Source organism: Lissotriton vulgaris, chromosome 7, assembly GCF_964263255.1.
Source record: "Lissotriton vulgaris chromosome 7, aLisVul1.2, whole genome shotgun sequence".
Taxonomy (NCBI): Eukaryota; Metazoa; Chordata; class Amphibia; order Caudata; family Salamandridae; genus Lissotriton; species Lissotriton vulgaris.
The window spans coordinates 1689691445-1689706683 of NC_141695.1; the positions used below are offsets into that span (position 1 = coordinate 1689691445).

Sequence of the window (15239 nt, forward strand, 5' to 3'; positions counted from 1 at the left end):
AAAGGAGCACCCATTAACTTCGTTAACACCACATTAAGCTCCCAAGGTGGAGAAGGGGACCTGACTGGCGGTTACACCTTTCATAAACCTTCCAGAAAATCTTTCACTACAGGCATCCTAAATAAGGAAGTCTGAGTAGGAGATTTCCTGTAGGCCGTGATCGCTGCAAGATGGATTTTAATAGAGCTAAACTGAAGACCAGACCTTGCCAAATGAACAAATAAGGTAGAATCACCTGTTCTTGTCCATGTATAGGATCAAGACCATTGTTCTCACACCACAGAAAGAATCGTTTCCATTTAAAACCAAATGATTTCCTTGTAGAAGGACGCTTCGCCTCCTTAAGGATATGCATACACTCTGGATTCAAATGCAAGTGTCCATACTGGATGACTTCAGGAGCCATGCTGCCAGGCGTAGGGAGGACAGGTTGGGGTGGAACACTCCCCATTTGCTTGGACAGAAGATCCGGGCGACACAGCAATCTCCAGTGTGGCACTTCAGACAACTGAAGGAGATCTGGAAACCACCATTGGCGTCGCCACTCGGGGGCAATCAGAATCATCCTGGACTTGGTTTTGTACATCCTGTTGATTACTGTTGGTATCAATGGGGTCGGAGGAAAAGCGTACAGTAAGTTCTGACACCAGGTCTATCAAAAAGGCATTCCCTTGAGACCCGACCTGGGGAAACATGGACGCGAAGACGGGGCATTTTGCATTTCCCATGCTTGAAAAATACTGTTTGCGACTTCCTCGTTGAGGACCCAATCGTGAGCCTCAACTAAATCCCTGCTGAGGAAATCCACCTGCGAGTTGAGGGACCCCGGCAGATGCACCACTGTTATCCACAAGTCTCTCGCCAGTAGCCAATTCCAGATGGTCTGGGCTTCCATGGACAGAGTCCTGGAACCCCCCTGCTTGTTTAAATAATACATTGTAGTTGTATTGTCTGTTTGCACCAGGAGGGACCAAGACTGGAATGATGGAAACAGGGATTTGAGAGCCAGATGAACCGCTCTTAGTTCCAGCAGGTTGATGTGATAGCCCTTCTCGGATTCTGACCATAGCCCTTGTACTTGCAGAGGGCCCATATGAGCACCCCAACCCTGGAGAGAGGCGTCCATGATCAGAGTTTGAGTTGGAGGGTCTTGATGAAATGGCACTCCTTGCATTAAGTGGGACCTCTTCATCCACCATCGGATGGAATCTTTGGCGGACTGACGAAGGAGTATACGATCCTCCCAACACCCCGTCCTCTGTCTCCACTGATCCTCTAAACACTGTTGCAGAGGACGCATGTGCAATCTTGCGTTTGGAACTATGAAGATGCACGACGCAAATCGACCCCAGAAGAGAGGATACTTGGCGAACTGTCAGAGACGTGGTTTGAACAAGAAGCTGACATTTTGTCCTGATTGATAAGCACCTCTCCTCCGAAGGACACACGTTTTCTTCTGCCATGTCCAAAAGAGCTCCCAGATAGTGGATTTGCTGGGTTGGGTTCATTATCTATTTCTTGAGATTGACCTGAAGACCCAACTTGTGCATGAGCTGAAGGCATATTGAAAGATGATCTTCCAGAAGAGATTGGGATGAACTTTTTAGGAGCCAATCGTCCAAGTAAGGCTATATGAAAATCCTCTGTCTTCGAAGGAATGCAGCTACCACGCCATACACTTCGAGAATGTTCGGGGAGCTGACTTCAGTCCGAACGGAAGTACTGCATACTGGTAGTGATGAACAGACACTTGAAATCTGAGAAATTTGCGATGCCTCTTTGAGATTGGAACATGAAAATATGCATCCTTCAGGTCGATGGAACACATCCAGTCCCCCTGATGTAACTGGGGAAATATTTGATGGAGCGCTAACATCCGAAATTTCTCCCTTCAAATAAATCTGTTCAACAACCTTAAATCCAGTATAGGTCTGAATTCTGCATTGGGGCCTTTATTTCTCACCAAGAAGAAGCGGGAGTACAGACCTTGGTTTCTCTGTGACAGAGGAACTTCCTCTATGGCTTTTTTGCACAAAAGGATGTTTACTTCTTGTAGAAGTTTTTGACTTTGACGAAAAACATTTTGGACATATGGCAGGAGGAGGAGATTTGAATTTGAGGAGATAACCGTTTTGAATTAGGTCGAGGACCCATATGTCCTTTGTCAATTTTCTGCACTCGTCCAAGTATAGAGCAATGCTTCCTCCTACCGGAGTGGACCACAGCTGTGGAGGAAGTTCTATTTCATTGCTTCTGAGGTTGCTTCGCCGCAGAGGACTGCTGTCTATTTCCTCCTCTGCCTCACCCAGGCCTGCGCTGTTGAAACTGCGGCCTTTGCTGAGACTGCCCCTGGTTTTGCGTCAACCAGTTTGACATTTGCCCACGTTGTTGAAACGACCTCTTGTCGTAGGGGCGAAAACGACAACGGAACTCCTTTTTGTCTAGGCCAACCGCTTTAAGAGTATCAAGCTCCGCTTTCATCTTGGCCATCTCATCATCCACATGAGATCCAAATAACGTTGACCCATTGAAAGGCAGAGCAACTATTTTTCCTTGGGCATCTGGCTTAAGGCCCGTGAGGCGCAGCCAAGCAGACCTCCTAGAGCATATGCCGTGGGCATACCCATGCGCTTCAAGAACCGCAGAATCAGCCGTCGCACTGATACTCCGGTTTGCCACCAAACCACCTTCTCTCACAATCTCAAGGAAGTCCTTCTGATCTTCCTTAGGCAGCTTCTCCGCAAATTTAGACATAGAGTCCCATAGGAGACGATCATAGCGGCCCAGTAAAGCCGCAGCACTGGCCACTCATGACTGATCCAGCTGTGTTACACATCCTCCGCCCCAAGGAGTCCATGGTTTAACTGTCTTTGTCTGGCGGAGCAGATGAGACAGACGTTGCTTAGTGGGCCTTCCTGGCCGCCGCCACTATTAGCAAATCTGGAGGTGGATCTGTTCGCAGAAACAGAGGATCCCGATCCGGTGCTTTATACTTTTTTGCAATTCTTGAAGGCCGGGAGCCCACTGTAGCTGGTGTCAAAAAAGTCTTCATTGCCGGTTCCAACAAACAAGGCACCAACGGAAGAAGAGGTCTAGCAGACGATTATGATGTAACGTTTCAAATATGACAGAAGACTTCCCCTGAGGCACTGCCATAGTTATATTGAACTTGCTAGCCCCACGGCATAATACCTCATTGAAAGTTCCCAGATAATCTACCGGAGATATCCTGGAAGGTGGCGTAGATGAGATCGTGGGTGAATAGTCTCTGCAAGACAATCTTGATAGAGAGGAAGAGGCAGGAGATCTATGCCTTCTCCTAGGAGTAGGAGATCAATGAGACCTACTGCGCTCTCTAGAATGCGAACGCCTTTGCACCGGAGATCTAGATCTTCTTGGAGAACCACCAGCCGGTGGCCCTGAATCTGCCAAAGTAAGAGGCCTGTCATTAGGCCCTGGCTGCATCTTCCAATGACGTATGCTTTCCAGCCATCTAGGAGACATGTTCACAGGCGGAGATCTACGCACCGGAGAGCCCTCCAGGGTAACCTGCACAATCTGAATTCCCATCGAGGAAGAAGACGCTGCAGAAGAACTCCGAATAGACTGCGGAGATCTTGAAGTCGTCTCTCTGGGAACCAATTGCCTGGCCCTTGACGTTGAATTTCGATGTCGAGCCAAAATGCGCCACAATAGACGATTCTTTGTGCTGAGAGGCTCTTACTACTGAAGACCTGCCCACAGATGTCCTCAACGTCAGGTCTTTCGACGTAGACCATGGAGGGTCAGCCAAAGCTAGACGCCGACTCCGACAAAGACCTATGAGAGGTCCGAGAGGCCGATCCAGAGTGTCTCAACGCCGACTGCGGGGCAGGTGGCGGAGACCTAGACGTCGACTTCCTCGACGTTGTTTGCCGTTTCGACGTCAACAGTGCCCTTTCAAGCCTCGAGCCCGAGGCATGTCTCGACCCATGTCTCGACAGCTACCTTGATCTTCTCCTTTTTTCAGGTCTCGACGTCGTGGCTCTATCTCTCGACGTCGACCTCACTCTCTCGATGTCGACCTCACTCTCTCGACGTCGACCTCACTCTCTCGACGTCGACCTCACTCTCTCGACGTCGACCTCACTCTCTCTCTCTACGTCGATCGTCTCACTCTCGACGTAGTCCTCACAGCAACTGACACCAAACGCCTAGACGTCGACAAGCTTCTCGACGGCGACCTAGATCTCCGCTTAGACGTCGACTTGTGTCTTAGCGGCGATAACTTCGACGTCAATGTACTTCTTTCCACTGGTTTCGACATGAACATACCCGACGGCGATCTAGATTTCGACGTCAAACTCACTTTTTCCGACATTGACGCTTCCGGATGTTGTTTTTTCTTGCTTTTACCCTCAGGAGAAGCAGACCTTCGACGTTTTGAAGAAGAAGGGGGTCTTCCAGATGACAACACACTTCTTGCCCCCTTTTCCTGATGCCTTTCTCTCTCCAGAAGTCACAAAAGTCGAATTTTCTCTCTCTCCTTTAAAGTTCTCCTGGAAAGCTGGAGGCAATGATAACATTTTTCCACATCATGTGTGGAAGGAAGACAGTATTTTAGGTTTTAGGGTAGTGATGTGGTGTTTGTGTAGGGTGGTGTTTGTGTAGTGTAGGGTAGTGTTTTAAGTGCAGGGATCAGGGACAGGGTCGTGCTGGGGGGGGAGGGGTTTAGGGTAGTGGTGTGGTGTTTGTGTAGGGTATAGTTTTAGGGTAGTGTCGGGGGGTCGTGAAGTGTAGTGTTAGAGTGTAGGGTCCAGGCAGGGGGAAGGTCGTGTAGGGGGGTAGTGTAGTGGTGTTCAAGTAGTGTAAGGTAGTGTAGTGTAAGCATGATTTTAGTGTGATTTTTTTAATTAGCATAAACCATAGTACATTTATAACCATTTGCCTTATAAATGCATGCGCAGTTAAAACTTGTGAAGTAATGGTTTATGCGAAGTAAAAACATCGCACTAAAAGCATGCAAAGTAATGGTATACGAAGTATCGACATACATTCTTTAAAATTAGATGCTAAAGCCCACATTTGTCAAATATGCTATCAAAAAACAGAAAGGACAAAAACAAAAAATGTGGTTTCGATGGGCTTGTAGATACAGATTTAAAGAAAATGCACGTTTTGAGATATTTTTTTCAGCAAAAGATATTAAGGGCCTAATTAGCCAACACTGTTCTGTGAATAGGTGTAACTTGCAGGAGTAAGTCAGCAGTATTCCTGGTTTACTCCTGGAATTCAGAAGCAAGTAGTACTCCAACTGTAGATCACAGCAAAATAAGTGTTCATCAGTATCGGGCAAGACCAAAAATAAAAAGCATCTGAATAATATTCTGCTCTCGCCGGAAGCAGCGTATATTCTCCAATCGTCTGAATCACCAAGAGAAAAATTTTTATTACAGAAATTCCAGGCAATCCAAACAGCAATATAATTATGTGAAAGCCAGCTGTAAAAGTGGGAGAGAATTACATGAAAAAACAAGTATTAAAAAGAACATTGACAGTCCTGGTGGCGGTTACATAAAGTGGTCATACTGCATACTTATTCCGCATTACATCAAATTGAATGATTATCTTATGCCACCCTTTTTCTTACCTTCACAGCTAAAGGGAATTCTAGCAGCTTTGTATAGCAGGCAGCTCTGTTGCTGTATAATTTGGCATCTTGAGGATTACGTTTAATGGCTTCTGAATAATGTTTCATTGCTAGGGGATAATCGCCTAAAACAAGAAAATACCCCACAAATCAGCACATCAACAGGGTGGAACAAAGACACGGCGCAGAAGTATAAAAAAACCCTTTAATTTTACTGCTTCTGATGATATGGTCAATTTTACTTCTTCTGGTAATATGGTCTAGAACAAGAAATATACACTAATCTGTGACAGCAATTTTAGTGACCAAAAAGATTTGAAGGACAGCTCAACTAAGTCACAAGGAAACCGCACTGTATTGAGGTTGCCAACGAAAAGCACATTAAAGTGCCTCTACTACTCATCACTTAGTGTCATGTTACAATTGGCTTAGCATCAGACTAGATACAACTCAGTTCATTACGATATGTCAAATTACACATTAAAAGCTTCCTATACCAGATACGATGTGTTCATATCGAGTTCATACTGTACCCGAGATAAAAATAATATTAAAAAAAAGTTTACCAAATATTTTCCCACATCTTCAACCATAAAGTAACAAGGAACAGGTTGTGACCACTCCATTCAAGTCAGTTACGCACTCCAGCTCACCAATTAACACAACAGGCATGAAAGATCAAGTAACAAAAAGAGAGGCTTGTAGAGCGTTTTGTCCAAAAGGCATAACACATACCTTTCTGGAAACATTCATTGCCTTTGCTCTTTTCCTCTAGTGCCAAATCCGGATTGATGTAAGCCATTCTCTCTTGTTCCCTTAAGATCTTCTCAGCCTGCAAGAAAAGAGATACTTAACACCCACTAGACCAATCTGTGTACTTAAATATTATAAAGCACCCAAATGTCAAATTCAGACACAAACACCTGATCATAGAAAATTAGATTATTAATGTATGTCGGCTGAAGGGCAGCTTGCCAGTACTTGAGCCCTATGTTCGCCACCTACTGGACACCTCCTTTGAGTCCCAGGCTGTCCCGAATGCCTGGAAGCAAGCAGTGGTACTTCCTCTGCAGAAGAAGGCCAACGTCAGTTTTGAAAAACTGGACAACCTCCGCCCTATCTCCCTCCTGCCTTACATGGCAAAAGTGGCAGAAAAAATAGCCAATGTTCAGCTTATGCAGTTCGAGGAGGCGGCTTCGCTACTCCACGACTCTCAATTTGGCTTCCGCCCCCGTCATTCGACGGAATCTGCTCTTCTCGTGGCAGTTGAAGCACTACGACAGGGCGTGGACGAGGGCCAAACTATGGCATTGATCCTACTCGACCTAAGCGCAGCGTTCGACACTGTAGCACACTCCACCTTGCTACAGTGTCTGAATGAAGGCGGGGTTACAGGAGCGGCGCTTGGTTGGATCAAGTCCTTCCTGTCTGACAGGTGTTTTCAAGTCAGATTGGGTGAATGCTACTCAAGGGAGATTGAGTTGGGCCAGGGTGTGCCTCAGGGCTCGTCTCTGAGCCCAACCCTATTTAATATCTATGTCTCCCCCCTGGCGGCCATCGTGGAGGGATATGGTCTTCGTTTGGTGTCCTACGCCGATGACACGCAGTTGGTCATCTCCCTGTCGCGTGCACCCGGCCTTGCAGCGGACATCTTCAGGAACTGCATGCAAGATCTCGCTGCCTGGATGGCCGCAAACTGTTTAAAACTGAACGGCAGCAAGACCGAGGTGCTCGTGGTAGGGGGTCTGCTTGGTCGTCGGCGTGGTGGCCGCCCTGTCTGGGTGAAGTTCCTGTTCCCTGCCATGAGGCCAGGAACCTTGGCGTGTGGCTGGACAAGGACCTTGCCTTTGGTCCACAGGTCGGTCGGGTGGCGGGGGTGTGCTTCGGTGTCCTGAGAGCCCTAAGGAAAGTGTTAGATCTGCTCCCTATCTCTGCTCGAAGGACGTTGGTGCACGCCCTCGTCAACTCCCGACTGGACTATGGGAACCTGCTTTATCTGGGGGCCACAGGCAGGGTCATGGGCCGCCTGCAAGTCCTTCAAAACGCGGCTGCGCGGCTTGTACTCAGGCTCCCTAGGAGGTCATCCGCCAAACCAGCTTTGCGGGCCCTCCATTGGCTTCCCATTGAGAGGAGAGTGGAGTTCAAGGCCCTTGCTACATGTCACCGTATTATGAGCGGTAAAGCACCGGTACCGCTCCAGAGTCTGGTTACCCGCTACGAGCCCACACGCAGTCTACGGTCCTCCCAGACGGGGTTGTTAAAAGTCCCCAGAGTATCTAAGGTGCGCATGGGAGGCAGATCTTATAGATACCTCGCTCCCAGGCACTGGAATGCTCTTCCGTTGGAACTGCGACTAGAACCCTCCGAAGTCCTGTTCAGGAAGAAACTCAAAACACACCTTTTCAGCAGGTAGCCTTCTGTGGGAGGAGGGGGGACAGCCATTTCACTTATCACAGCGCGGGGACACGCCAGTGGCGTAACCAGGCGCTTAATAAATGTCCAAATAAATAAAAATGTGTTTGGAGGACGGTTTGGAGGGAGGACTGGTTAGAGGGCGAGTGTCCTATCACAACTTCCTACTCCCGTAAGAAGGCAAAAGAAAATACATATGTTCGGCATCTAATACCCTGTAGGTTAGAAATATAAAGTATGCAATTTCTCTAACATTTGTATATTTAATAGACTCAAATGATTTGAGTCATTCTCGTTAAGCTTGGCTCTTAGAAGGCATCCTCAAATTATATAAAGTGTGAGGCTACTGTACTCATGTCTGGCGAAGAAGAAAGGGTTGCATTTGAATTGATAAAAGACGACAAAAAAAAGTACCTTTTATAGTTATCCAGCTTATGAATATTTACTGACTCCATGATTAAATGACTATTCACAAGCAGGGGCCACTCCTTTTTATTATACATATGTATAAACCCAAAGACACTTCCTTTCTTTAAACGTATCCAAATTAAAATAATTTGACAGTCTTTAGACTTTCGTTTACAGCCTCTCATTTGTTTTTTTCAGAAAGCAAGACTAATAGAGAAAAGGCATAGCTGCTCAAGCATTAAAAAACTATAGTGCTTTTAAGAGTCCGGGCTGGACCCTTCTCTTCAGAGGGCACAGCCCTTGGACTCAGAAATGCCTATGCTTTAATTAAAGGATTCCAAAAAGGCATTCTTCCTTTTAAGTCACTAGGTTACAAAACCTTCCATTAAGGATAAGAAACAGCTTATGTATCACTGATAACCGTTCTTCAGGGATGTTGCAATTCAAGTTACAACTATATTTGTGTTTTTGTGGTGAAGGTTAATCATCTTTTCCTCCTTTGACTAAAGTTGGTTAAAAATATTTGGGGGACGTCGAAGTGGGTGACATATTTGGTGCAACGGAGTCAAACTGTTTAAAGGTTAAAAGGAGACTCTCAAAATAGTTTTTCGCGTATTCTTATTGAGGAGTTTCCTATTAGAATGTTTCTGTGTTTTACTCTGAAACTGCTGAACGGATAGTCCCTTTATTTTAAATGGAGAGTGGCCATTGAGTACCTTAGGGCCTTTTCTTTGTTAGGTGAAAATCCTTTAAACGGTTTTAGAGATAGGGCAAAAAGTGTTTAGTCCACTAAAAAGGTTTATAAACAGGCCATGTGGACAACTGACCACCAGTCCACATAAAAAGTACTCTATACCTGCACTAGACTAACAGTTTTACTACCATTTTTCGTAAACAGAGAACATAGAGATAAAATACAAACAATTTAGAAAAAAATAGAAGAAAAGCGGTACAGGCTGGGTGACCAAAGACTGCCTTATTTAAGCAGGGTTGTGCATACGCCTGCCTACTTCGGAATCTATTTTCTGGAGCTTGTCTGGCAGGTTAAAAACGAAAAGATATTTGCCCTTCACAGTCGTGGCCTTGCCAGGACCACATGGACTAATCACAATCAAAATTTACTCCCTTACCCACCTCTTCCAAAAATTATCTTATTAGTGGGAAGTTGCATGACAACCCAGACAACTAAATTGTGGTTCTCCTTCAGCACTAACTCTTTATAAACTTTCATATCGATTTTAAGTAAACTGAAAGTAGTATGACAGCGAATTACATGGAAAGAAGTCCAAGTCCCTCACATGGAAGATTTCAGAGCACTGTTTAGCACATTTGGTGAAGTGAGTGCATCATTTGTGTCTGTAGAGAAAGAGTGGACATTTTGGCATGTGACTGCCTACAAATCTAACTGAAGTGGTACATTCCAGAAGCAGGTGTAACTTACACAAAGTACTGTGAACTTGAATAATACAGGTCTATTAAACTTTTTTCTATCTCATCCTTATGCAGACTGCCATTCAGGAGACTATGCCTTACTCATAAAAAAACCTTTCCCCTGCTCACTTGGTTATACGGTACTCAGTGTTCATGGAGAGGGATGCCATGTTTGTCGTGAATAAAGGGTGTGGTTGTAACCATTTTGGGCATGAAGTGCAGACGCAATTTCAATGTGAAAACTCAAGGAGGACTCGTTAGTTAAAGCCTTATATGCTGACAACGTCATCCCTACATCTGCCAGAGGTGGGAGAGCAATATAATATTCTATAACAGGAGCATGCCACCCCTAACTCTGCTGATTTGGACGGGTAGGTTGGAGGGAATTGCAGTGTTCATCTACTCTTTCCACTGACACTTTCAAAGTGTGGGGGACTCTAATTTTCACCACCACTCACTTTGCTTTGGGATGAGAGGGAAAATGTGCTGCACCCTTCCCCAAACATGCTGGAACAGACTATTAGCGTTTGAACCACCCATGCTACTTAAGTGTGGGGTTGTGATCTTAAGGGTAAGACTTCAGGAGATAGGGCACACATGGGGCAAGGGGCGGTGCTGCAGAAGGGGGGGGGGCACCTAAAGGATTACAATGGGATGAGAAAGCATAGAGGTACTTGGGTGAATAGATGAGAGCCATGGTCTGTTGGGGGAAGTGTCGGAGGGGGCATAAATACGATGGGCACAAAGACTGAATTCCTCACCTTGTGAACACCAGGGATCAGACTGGACCCAGAGATTTTTTTATTTCCCCCCACAAATTCCATTGCGTGCCAGTAGATGGCGTCATGTGGCTCTGCATAGACTGTCGCACTGTGGAAAGTATGCCTGAGCCACATACAGGTGCTACCTCTGTACGCTGTTGTCCGTTTCTTTCTGAATTCTGGCAACACAATCAGATGCTAGCAGAGGCCTTAATTAAAAAGAACGAACAGTGTGCAGATCATTAAATTGGGACCATTTCAAAGATGTCCATTCTACAGAACCAGGAGGATGAAGGGCTGGTGATATATCTGCTGGACTTTAACAGACCTATATGGCTTAGAAACTTGTGAATTACCCCCAACACTAACTCTGTATTCCAACCTCAGTGATGATCTGTCCCAAGAACATTCCACTACTATGTGAATGCCCTTCCCAATAATTCTGTCCCCTCACGAGAATGATTTATCAAAGTTCCAATCGCATAGTTAGGAATGCTTCTTGTTCATAATACTAGTAAGCAAGAATGTTGTAACTTGTTTTTCTGTTTTTATGATTGTCGTAAGGTGACAGGATTAAAATGTCAAGTGAACTGGAGACAATTTTGTATGACCAAGCATTGCACCCAAAATTAGGCATCTTTGCGGGAAATACGCCAAGTCAGTGAATGTTAGTAGGGGACTGTGCAAATATTTTCCCCTCTCACGACTTAAGAGCTCCACAGAGTGTGCGTATGTGTGAGTCTACACCGCACATAATAAGCGGTTATTTGGCGATGAAGCACATCACCTAGTGTGATTAATAGTCCTAGCATACTGAAGGAGCAGGTAATTCAACAGGTGACTTATTGAAATTTCTGCGGGCAACTAGTCCAAGTTCTAGCCTGCTCAATCTGTCCTTTTCTTGTTTGTTTTAGGTCAGTCTGATTAACTCGGGTGAAAAGGCGCTTCTTACAACTCTCCCATTGGCTCCTTTATTAGGGGTTACCAGTACTACGCCCCTCAAACTGAGTGGCAACCCCATATGCCATGAGGTTTATGCCCAGGCAACTCTACACATAGGCCCAGCAGCAATGGAGTCCATATATGGTCAGTGCCCCAGGAAGCAATGCAACACAGTACACTGCCTAAGATACGGCCAGACCCAGGTATATATAAAATACACCTTTTCTTGTGCAACAACAGGAGCACAACTGAAAAAAGCCATTAAATGGGGTCTTTAATGTTCTATATACCTTTAGGGCTCCTGCTCAGTGTCTAGGTGAACCTCCAGTGGCCTCTTTTCTAGGCCACTCACCTCAGGGAATCAATAGCTGGCAAATGAAGGCCCTTGAATACTTAGCCTTCTGACGCTTATGCCCCTTGACCTCAACAGAATACTGCATGCAGCTCCTGCCACGACTAGGGCACCAACCAGGAATGGGTAGAGTGCCACAGCCTCACTTTCTTTGCCACCTTTCGGGGCAAAATCAGGAAGCAGCCAGAAAGCATAACTTGTGCCATCTTTGCTTTTATGTATTGCCATTTGTGTGGTTCCTTCAGAAACGAGGTCCCAGTCTTCCAGTGCCATTAATGGAATTGTCATCAGTCCCCAGGGGGGAGAAGAAACAAGTTACTTACCTGTAACTTTAGTTCTCCAGTATTGGTAACTTTCATAGATTCCCATTGCTTGTATCATTCCCCGTCGTCGGAATGGGAGCCTCGGTAATAATAAATATATATATATATATAGATAAATACACCATAATAGGTGTAAAAAAGGTAAAAAATTAGGCCTAGGCCTCATTATCTTTTGCAGCCTATTGCTGTCATTATGTAAAAGGACCCAAAGTCCCCTCAGCAACCAATCAGATCAGCCTCACCCTGTAGAACCTTCCTGAGAAAGCTCAGAGCCTCAGATTTTCGTAGCCGTTGCTTTGCCACATAATCACCTAGCCCTAAAGTGAGCTTTCCCAGGGGAGGCGGGTGGGCGCATGGGAATCTATGAAAGTTACCAATACTGGAGAACTAAAGTTACAGGTAAGTAACTTGTTTCTTACTCCAGTATTGGAACTTTCATAGATTCCCATTGCTTGTATCAGAGTAGATAGCAGTTAGCATACCTCAAACATTTCGTGCACAGCATAGAATCATTATAAACTAATGATATCACAGATTATACATCATAAAGCAGTAACAAAGCTCAATAAACGAAATGTTTGAAAAAACAGGAGGAGGGAAGAGTGGAAAGCTCACCTCTTATTGGAAGAGATTTCTCAGGACTGCCTGTCCAACAGCCGAATCCTCCTTTGCAGCCGCCTCCAGGCAGTAATGTCTCGTGAAGGAGTGCGTACTGCTCCAGGTGGCTGCTCTGCAAATGTCCTTTATGGATACTCCAGCAAACAGCGCCGCTGATGCTGAGACTGACCTTGTGGAATGTGCCTTCACCTGTCCTTGTAAAGGTTTGCCTGCCGCCTGGTGGCAGAACCGGATCGCACTAGTTATCCATCTAGATATCCCTTGTTTTGACAAAGGAAATCCTTTCCTTGGGGCTCCGAAAGCCACAAACAGTTGGGGTGTCTTTCGAAATCCAGCTGTGCGTTGTAGATAGAATTTCAAACATCTCTGAACGTCCAGAGAATGAAGTGTCCTCTCAGCCTGGGTTGAAGGCCGAGGAAAAAAAGATTTCAAAATCACTGGCTCGTTAAGATGAAAGTCCGCCGGTACCTTCGGAATGAACTTGGGGTTCATCCGCAGGATAACTGTATCATTCTTGAACTGTAAGAAGGGTTCTTTGATGGTTAAAGCCTGAAGCTCTCCTACTCTCCTTGCAGAGGTGAGTGCCAAGAGAAGCGCCACTTTCCATGATAGGAACTTCAGGTCCGCCTTATGTACTGGCTCAAATGGCGGTCTCATTAGCTGGGCCAGGACCACATTCAAGTGCCACACCGGAGGTGGGGGCCTAACTGGCGGGAAAACTCTAAACAGTCCTTTCAAGAATTGTTTGATTACTCTCGCTGATAAAAGAGAGGGGCCCGATCTTGTTCTCCTATACCTGGAAATAGCTGCCAAGTGGACTTTGATAGAAGCATGAGCCAGACCTGCTTGTGCCAATGAAAGAATATAAGGTAACAGTTGATGCGGAGCTGATGAGAAAGGATGAACATTCTCCCTCTGACACCACAAATGGAACCTCTTCCATTTCGCTTTATAAGTCTTATTAGTGCTAGGGGCTCGTGCCTGTGCTAAGATGGTCCTGCATTCCTCTGGGATGTTTAAATCCTTAAACTCTCTGTATTCAGGAGCCAAGCCGCCAACTGAAGCGAGCTCGGGTTCGGGTGAAGAACTTGGCCGTTGTACATAGAGAGCAGTGTCAGTTTGGGTTGCAGATGAATGGGCGGTGTCTCTGATAGAAGAAGAAGCTCCGTGTACCAAAATTGGCGAGCCCAGGCAGGCGCTATTAGTATCATCCTGCACCTGTCCATCTTGAGTTTCTTGAGGACTCGAGGAATTAGGGGAAATGGCGGAAAGGCGTAAACAAACGCGCCTGACCATGACATCGAAAGGGCATTCCCCAGTGATCCTCGATGGTGTTCCCTGCTTGCGTAACACCGGCATTTCTTGTTCCCCGGTGTTGCAAACAGGTCGATCGCTGGGGTCCCCCAACGGGAGAAGATGTCCTTGATCACTGCGTCCTCCAATTCCCACTCGTGCGAGACTGCTCTCAGGCGGCTTAGCGTATCTGCCTTCGTGTTGCATACTCCTGGAAGGTGTTCTGCTACGAGTGTGATGTTCTGCGCTATCGCCCATTCCCACAGTATTTGGGCTTCCTGTGAAAGCAGTGGCGATCTTGTGCCTCCCTGCTTGTTGACGTAATGCATTGCGGTGGTGTTGTCCGTCCGCACCAGGATTGCTGAATCTGTAATCCTCGGGAGGAAAGCCAACATTGCCAGTCGAATAGCTCTTAGTTCCAGAACGTTGATATGTAGATGACGTTCTTCCGGAGTCCAGTGACCACTGACCTGGAGGTCTTGCATGACCGCTCCCCAACCTTGAAGAGAAGCGTCCGTGGTAATGACCTGAGGAGCCCTTGCAGCCTTGAAACTGAGTCCCACAGTGAGGTGAGATCTTTTCATCCACCATGAAACCGACCGTTTCATCCGCTGGGTTACCGTCACCCTGTCTTCGAACGAACCTTCCACTTGTCTCCACTGAAGGTCCAGCTCCTCCTGCAGGGGGCGCATTCGCAGCCTGCAATGCGGAATCAATTGAATACAGGATGAAATCGACCCTAGAAGAGATTTGTACATCCTGACCGTCATCCAACTTCTCTTTTGGCAACGGGTGGCTGACGATATGAGTTTCATCTGTCTCTCTTCCGATGGGAAGGCTTTGCACTCCTGAGTATTGAGTATCGCTCCCAAGAACTTCACCGTGCTTGCAGGTTGAAGAACTGACTTTTCCTTGTTGAGTTGTAAACCCAGGTGAATAAAGAGGTTCAAGCACGTGTCCACTGCCCTTGATGCCTCTTGCAAGCTTGGGGCCTTCAGCAGCCAGTCGTCTAAGTACGGGAATACTTCTAGCGACTGTCTCCTCAGAAATGCTGCTACCGGTGCCAGCAC

At 46.2% G+C, this 15239-nt stretch overlaps 1 protein-coding gene across 1 annotated transcript in view; it reads right to left on the reverse strand.

Annotated features, from left to right (window-relative positions):
- Window positions 1–15239, reverse strand: part of STIP1 (stress induced phosphoprotein 1) — a 213087-nt gene that overhangs the window by 40756 nt on the left and 157092 nt on the right. Inside the window, exons 9-10 of the mRNA XM_086932803.1 lie at window positions 6365–6461; window positions 5630–5754 (exon numbers count right to left, since the gene is read on the reverse strand). Of these exons, the coding sequence (XP_086788929.1) occupies window positions 5630–5754; window positions 6365–6461 (222 nt within the window). The remainder of the gene's footprint in view (window positions 1–5629; window positions 5755–6364; window positions 6462–15239) is intronic.